General features: G+C 46.8%; 1 protein-coding gene across 4 annotated transcripts; it reads right to left on the bottom strand.

The window, feature by feature from the left end:
- Nucleotides 1-2,765: 2,765 nt before the first annotated feature.
- Nucleotides 2,766-7,637, bottom strand: amdhd2 (amidohydrolase domain containing 2). 4 transcript variants are annotated; one of them, XM_016666295.1, is made up of 12 exons: nt 7,327-7,637; nt 6,390-6,576; nt 5,903-6,039; nt 5,695-5,834; nt 5,560-5,614; nt 4,999-5,211; nt 4,835-4,923; nt 4,609-4,753; nt 4,418-4,525; nt 3,477-3,545; nt 3,067-3,168; nt 2,766-2,995 (listed from the first exon to the last, which is right to left on the bottom strand). In XM_016666295.1, the coding sequence occupies exons 2-12, from the start codon at nt 6,470-6,472 to the stop codon at nt 2,916-2,918; spliced, it is 1,221 nt and encodes a 406-aa protein (XP_016521781.1). In that variant the 5' UTR covers nt 6,473-6,576; nt 7,327-7,637; the 3' UTR covers nt 2,766-2,915. The 4 variants fall into 4 exon arrangements, with proteins under 4 accessions (XP_016521781.1, XP_016521782.1, XP_007542523.1 ...); XM_016666296.1 differs by having other exon boundaries at nt 6,390-6,591; nt 7,369-7,637; XM_007542461.2 differs by having other exon boundaries at nt 7,369-7,637.
- Nucleotides 7,638-7,861: the final 224 nt, after the last annotated feature.

Here is a 7,861-nt window from a genome sequence, read left to right as displayed (position 1 = left end):
TGTTTCAACAAACACTGACTAACTTGGCCCTCATGGTGAGAACCAGCCTCCAAACCTAACTCCTCTTTTGTATAAACTATTCTGGCAATATTATTTAAAATATCATAATTTTCACATAACATTTATACTTTTGGCTGTCTGAGGACACATTTTGAATATTAAATCAGGTGTTATGATCAGTTACTCAGTACTTGAGCAGTTTACCAAATACCTTTTACACTTGCTTAATTAAATGTGTTTAAGGTATGCTACTCTGATTGGAGTACAATTTTGGAGTACTCTATGCATGAATGATTGCTCTATGGATCACTTTTTAAAAACAAAAAACACCGCCATAAAATAATGTCTATCAGTGCAGCGGACGTCCCACCACATGAGAGAAGGGCCACAGCCATGGTGGGCGGCCCTTATTGTTGTTTCTGCTGTCAACTTAGCATCTTTTAACCCAACCGCCAGGCTGACAGGTTCACTGGGGGAAACCCTGTCAAATAAATGTAAAAAATAATGTCAAATGATAATAATAAATAGAAACACAATTTATTGTTTCCTATATTTTCTATATAGGAAACACCGATACATTTCCTATATTTCTATATTTATTATGTTAAATATATTTAATATAGATAGATAGAATAGATAGATAGATGTACTTTATTCATCCCAACCGGGAAATTACTGTGCAGTTGCAGCATACACATACACACAGATCAATTACAATATAAAAAATAAAAAAACAAGATAAATGCAAAAAATATAAAATGTAAGATTCTGTACAGTATGAACAGTGAAAACTAATAATCTGTACAGTCTGTACAATAGTGCTTTGTAAACAATCTGTACAATATCGATTAATGGGCAGATATGTACAAAGGTAACTTAACGTTTGTTATATAAAGTGATAGCCTGTGGCAGGAAAGATTTCCTGTATCTGTCCCTGCGACAGCAGACCTGAAGCAGTCTGTGTGAGAAAGAGCTGCGCTGTCTGTCAACTGTGTGGTGGAGAGGGTGCAGCTTGTTGGCCATGATAGACAACAGCTTCTTCAACGTTCTCCTCTCCACCACATTTTCCAGGGTCTCCAATTGCAGACCCATTACAGAGGGAGCTTTCCTGATGAGCCCATTCAGTCTTTTAGAGTCGCTGGCTCTGATGCTGCTACCCCAACACACAACAGCAAAGAAAATGGCACCTGCAACAATCCTGTTGTATAACATCTCCAACATCTTGCTGCACACATTAAAGGATCTAAGCTTCCTTAGGAAATAGAGTCTGCTCATCCCCTTCTTGTACACAGCATCAGTATTGGATGACCAGTCTAGTCTGTTGCCGATCACCACTCCCAAATATTTATAGTCCTCCACCTCCTCCACCACCTCCCCCTTAATCCTCAGTGGCTGTGAAGGTGTCTTCCTCCTCCTGAAGTCGATCACCATCTCTCTGGTCTTACTGATGTTAAGCCTCAGGTGATTCCTGTCAGACCACTCCACAAAGCCATCCACCAGTGTCCTGTACTCCCCCTCCTCTCCACCTCTCACACACCCCACAATCGCCGAGTCATCGGAAAACTTCTGTAGATGACATGACTCGGAATTGTACTGAAAATCAGTGGTGTACAGAGTAAAGAGAAAAGGAGAGAGCACAGTTCCCTGCGGAGCTCCGACATCACTGACCACCCCACCAGACAAGACACTGCCCAGACGGACAAACTGTGGCCTGCCAGTCAGGTAGTCAATAACCCAGGAGATCACAGAGTCGCCGACACCCATCCCCCGCAGCTTCTCACCCAATAGCAGAGGCTGGACAGTGTTGAAGGCACTCGAGAAATCAAATGATTAGATATATGCTTAATCATATTTCTGGTTAAACAGAAATATGAGGTGAAAATGTGATATAGCTGTGCTAATATTCGTCAATAGAGAAAGAACTGCTCATACGCCATGCAGTTCCGCTCCTGACCACTAGAGGGCACATCTCAATGCTAAGTGATTTTTTTGTTTGAAGGAAATAAAGTTTTGATTTTTAGGAGGTGGACATTTTTATAGAGAATATTATTAAACATATTAAAAAAGGATTTTTCATCGCTGCCTTTTCTGTCAACTTATTTATTGTATCTGTTGCAACAAACTTCATATTTTAGTTTTACATCAGCTGAAATAATACAGCTGATATAATTAACACAAATATATATAATTAACTCCTGTTCTTTCAGCCCAGAAAGGGAATTAGACCAGAAGATACTTACTTATACTTATCAACCCGGTCAGGAGTATCTAGTTTATATCCTTTGGATCAAATGATTCTTCTTTTGCTTTTTCCTTTGGTTTTTATTTTGATTGCATTTTCTTTTAATTCATGTAAAGCACTTTGAGTTGCCTCGTTACTGAAAATATGCTATATAAATAAAATTACCTTACAGAATAATGAATTGAATAAAATATTGATATAATGATATGCAAGAGTAAGGACACGTTTTATTTTCCAGCATAGTGTGAACCTTTTAAAATATAAAGGCATATATAAATACACAGCAGCTGGTTCTGGATCTTCACATGTGAAGTTATAAATTGAGAAAAGGAAGTGGAGCGGGAGTCCAGTGGGCGGGGCTTCACAGTCAGCTTCTCTCCTATTGGTCAACATCAAGATTCAAAATTATCTGAATCTTTATTATTATTTACAGACTAAATTTTAAATTAGTCTGTAAAGTGAAACATTGAGATTTGTTTATAAGGCAACCTTTCTAAATAAAGCTTAATGAAAATAAAGTTGAGAAAGTTCTTATTTTTTATTTTCTGGACACCATATTGGCCACATCAGGTGGAGAACCGCTGGCAACAGAACCACAGACTGTACTGGTCCAGAACCAGAACCATGTTCTTTATAAAACAAGAAGCAGCAATCTGAAGGCACACAGGTTCTTCTATAGTTCTGCCCTCCAGACCTCCTCTCCAGAGATGTAGGTGGTTCTGACCCGAAGCCCGTCGTCCAGCAGAACCAGGTCTGTGACATGGAGACAAACACAGTTAGAGCGGCTCCAGAACCTCCAGAACCGTCCAGAGGGAGAAAAGGACCTGCGTCGGCGCCATAGTGCAGGCTGCCCTTTCTGTGGCTGATACCGAGCAACCGGGCCGGATGCAGCGCCGCCGCCTCCAGGGCGTCCTCCACGCTGCAGCCTGGGGGCAACAAAGAGGCGGAGTCAGAGGGGGCACAGTCAACCAGCAGGTTCTGTAGAACCAGCAGCTGGAGCTCAACCCGACCCCATGGCTCTGGTGGAGGAGCGTCTCAGGGCCTGCAGAGACTGTGAAGCATGGTAGTGCAGGTATCATGCTGTGGTATTGCTCCATTCATCACATACCAGAACAATGGATCCGGTTCAGCACATTTTTAAAAGAAAAGATGAGCACAAATGGACCAGTACAGCAACCTGGTATTGCAACAGAACCAGCAACAACACGGAAACAGGAAGTGGCGGCGAACTGACCTGCAGCCTGCTTGAAGTGGCGAACGCACATGTCCATGGTGGCGATGCTGCCGCTCAGCGTCTTGGTGCCTGAAACACACAGACTTGTGATCACCTGCTGATGTACATATCCACTCTGCCCCCTGACCTCTGACCTCCCCTTGAGCCACAGAGTTTATGCATATGCCAGTTTAACTGACATCATCCAATCAGCAGACAGCTTGCTGCAGGTCCGGGTTTCAGATTAACCAGAGATTTAGTCTTTCCACGCTGGTCCGGTACGATATGGTAATCTGTCCAGTCCAGGTTTTCATGCTGATCCTGTACCGTGACGGTTTTGGGGGCTTGTCCAGGAGATTAATCAGCTAACTCACATTAATCCCACAGGATCAGCTGAGAATAATTAGAAATACACAGCAATGCTACACATTGCTGTGTATTTCACCCCCTTTCAGATTTCTGCTGCTGCTTCGTAAAATGGAAATGCTCAGATTCAGAAGCCTTTTATTGATCATAAAAGGAAAATAATTTGGTTTCAGATGAAACTAACTTCAACGGGACAAAGATAACAGCTTTAACCTGATAACTTTACTTATTAAAGAAAAAACTCCTAAACCCAACTAATGTGTGAAAAAAATATTCATCCCTTGAAAACAGAATCTGACAGCTTACCAACATCACCATGGATGACCTTTGACCTGCCCTGCTGAACTGATTTCAGACAAATGCGAGGGCTGGATCAACCTGATTAAGGTCATGATATACCATCTCAGTCTGATTTATATCCAGACTTTGACTAGGCCACTTTTGAAATTAGATCAATATTCCCCAAATCATTTTAAAACTCAAGTTGTCCTCGACTTTAATCAATAAAATGAAACATCTTAGCAGGAGGAATCCATGGGGGTCAAATACTTTTCCCCTGCTCAGCAGTCACTGGCGGCGGCGAGGGAGACGCAGACCTGCCACGTAGGCGTGCAGTCCCTGGATCTGGACGACCTGCTGGCCCAGCGTGTGGCGGCCCGGAGGGAGGCCCATTGCCGTGATGGCGTCTGTCACCAGCACCAGCCCTGAGGGACACACACATCCTCAGAGACATCCTGGACATTTACACTTACTGGTTCGGGTCAGGTCAGAACGTCCCGGAACGGACCTGACGGGTGCGCCCGATGGGCGATGCGCAGGGCGGCCGGATTGGTGTGGATCCCATCAGCGATCATCCCGTAGAACACAGTGCGACCTGCCGGGATCTGGTCGCTGGTCAGGAGACCCACGATGCCCGGGTCGCGGTGGTGGAACTGGACCGGGTAGAGAGAGGGCTGGGTCAGCACCTCCTGACCGAGCAGGTCCTGACCCGCCCCGGTTCTGCTGGGACTCACCGGCAGCATGGCGTTGAACAGGTGGGTGATGAAGGAGGCCCCGTGGCGCACGGCATCCTCCGCCTGGGACAGGTTGGCCACTGAATGTCCTGCAAACAGCGTCTCTACGTCACACGGCTGACCCGACTCACCAGAACCAGAACCGTGGGGTCAGGGAGAACCACCTAGAGACACAGTGACGCCTTTCTGCCGCAGCGTGCTGACCACTGATTGGCTGTGGGGCAGCTCGGGGGCCAGCGTCACCATGGCAACGTTGTCCAGGCTGCCATAGGTCTCCATCAGGTCGTCCGTCCCTCCAGACCGGAACGTCCTCAAGAACCGCTCCGGGTGGGCGCCCCGCTTCTCCGAGCTGATGAACGGACCCTCCAGGTGGAACCCTGGACACCGGGGGACATGGGAGACAGGCTGGACAAGCAGGAGACAACATGGATCGCCCTGGGGTCCAACAGTCTGACTGGAGGCAGGTTCATTTCTGCTCATCATGGGTTTCGTAGGTTAGTATGGCCTAGTTAAAGTCAGACCTGAATCCCTAAAAACTGGTGTTCTGAGATGTTCTCTGTGCTGGAGACCAACCTTGAAGACCGGCAGGAAATTCTACTGGTTTCTGTCTCTGTGGACCTGACATAAAATCCTGCCACACTGTTCAGAAGGTTCTGCTCTACTTGGTGCCGGTCGGACCCAGAAGACGCCAAAAACAAGAACTGAACTTTGCCCTCTGGTCTTACCCAGGACTCCAGCTCCTTCAGGTCCTCCATTGTGAACGTTGATCTGAGGCAGAACCTGAAACACATTCAGGATGTTAAACCCAGCAGCAGGACCTGTTGGACCTTCAGGTCCTCCAGTCCAGAGGAGGACGCCACCTGGTGGTAGACGGCGGGCGGAGACGTGACCAGGGTGGGACAGAAGGACGTCACGCCGTGTTCCAGGATCTTCTTGGCCACCAGAGACACTCCGGTGGAGACGTCTTCGCAGGGCTGGGAGAAGTCCACACCGTAGCCTCCTGCGGGATGAGAGAAGACGTCTGAGCGTCCGTCCCCCAGCCATCCTCTTGAGGGACGCGTCCCTCACCGTTGATCTGGACGTCGATGAAGCCCGGGGCGACGATGGCGCCTGCGCAGTCGAGGCAGCGGTCGGCGTAGCCCTGCTCGTCAAAGAACAGCTTCTCCGGGTCCAGGATCTTCCCGTCCCGGACCCACAGGTCCTCCCTGCAGAGACAAAGGACGCCCAGGTAACCCGTCCTCCATTTTCAAAATATCCTAACATTTCCAATAACAGAGAAAAGCTCATTAAAACAATGAAGAAGTTTGGGGTTTTGAATAAATTTAGTGTTGGAGCTCATTTATGACCTTTTACTTCAATCCCAGATAATTATCAGTCGGCTTGGCCTAAATAAAACCTTTTCAGTTTCCTGAATCAGGAAGTACCGTAGCAACCCCCTCCTCTAGCAGGTGCTGACAGAGTGATCAGGTATATTATATTTAGCCAGTTCAGCTCAGATATACCTGACACCAAGCTAAGCAGGTTATGTTGCTTTGACCTTTGACCCTGCCAGTACCTCTGCAGCTTGTGCTCCCTCAGGATTCTGCAGTTGGTGAACTGGATGATGGGAGCGTCGGACACGGACTTGTTGGACGGCATGTTGGCGCCAGGTGGCTCGGCCAATCAGACGCTCCGCCCTGCCGGCGGCTAGGCCAATCAGACGCTCCGCCCTGCCGGCGGCTAGGCCAATCAGACGCTCCGCTCTAGGGAAGCGAAAGCTTTTTTTTTTTTAATTATTAAAGGACGTTGAAAACAACAAAAACAGCTTACATAAAAACTGTAGAAGACAACCAGTGGAGGAATAAAATAAAAGATATTAAGAATAAAACCAAATTACGGACTTCAGTCAGAACCGGAAGTTTTTTAATATGTTCTCCATTTTTTAACATTAAAGATGAATAAAAATAAAATGGCTTCAGCATCAAAGGAGCGCGGAGTTGGACAGGAACCCGGTTCCCAACATTGGACCAGAACCTGAAGACTCGGTTCACATAAACACATAAATCAAACTCAAACGTCTCAAGAACCTGACAGCACCGATTTTGTTCATGACGAAACGGGTCGCAACCAGCAGGAAGGTACCGATTCTGTCCAGGTTCGCACTCAGCCACACAGCCTGTTGTTCCACCCTGGACCGACCCCGGGCCAATCAGAACCAGAACCCGTTCAGCTGGACCCCGAACCATCTACACAGGCTGTCTGGTTCTGCCTGATCCAGAAGGGTTAATCTCTAGGTTCTGTTGGATTCCAGAACCGGTACCAGAGCCAGCGACCTCCTTGTTTTATGGAGCTTTTCCCGTGAAGCAGCCATCATGGCGGACTCTTGTCTTAGCTTCTCTGCTGATGCGAACTTTGACCCCTGACTTGTTTCTGCCACTGTGGCGTCTCTGCGCCGGACTGCGTTTAAAACCCGTCCATTTCTGGAAGAATCCGGAATGACTCCGGTTTCTGACCTTCTCACAGAAACCGGTTCAGAGCTCCACTGGTCATCCTACCTGGAGGTTCCTTCGGCACAGACTAACCCCCGGAAACAGGCCCGGTCGTGGTCCGGTTCGGACTTCTGGACCTGGAAAGAGCAGAGACAAATGTTCTCCAGAAATCCCAGTAACAACCTGGAGATGCTCGGGGATTTACTGGTCTAACTGGAGCTGGAAGGGTCAGCAGAGTAAGTGTTGCAGTCATGTGACAGAACACAGCTGCAGGTCAGCTGACCGGAAGCGAAGAGTCAGCTGACCGGAAGCGAAGAGTCAGCTTCAGAGCTCATCTCCTGCTGAAGATCTGATCTGATCCAGAAGGATCAGATCAGATCATGTTGACTAAAACATGAATTTATGTTTTAGTCAAGTCTGAAATCTGCATCCGAATATTTGTTTTTATTACATCACCTGCTACATTACAAAAAAAGAAACAATTACTTCAAAATAATATATATTTAAGACAGTTCGGGTAGAAAATGTGGAATTAATAATGGACGTTAAAATATGTATT

Source organism: Poecilia formosa, unplaced genomic scaffold (genome assembly GCF_000485575.1).
Source record: "Poecilia formosa unplaced genomic scaffold, Poecilia_formosa-5.1.2 Scaffold697, whole genome shotgun sequence".
NCBI lineage: Eukaryota > Metazoa > Chordata > Actinopteri > Cyprinodontiformes > Poeciliidae > Poecilia > Poecilia formosa.
The sequence above is the reverse complement of the archived record's forward strand: the minus strand, read 5'-3'. Positions and strand labels throughout refer to the sequence as shown.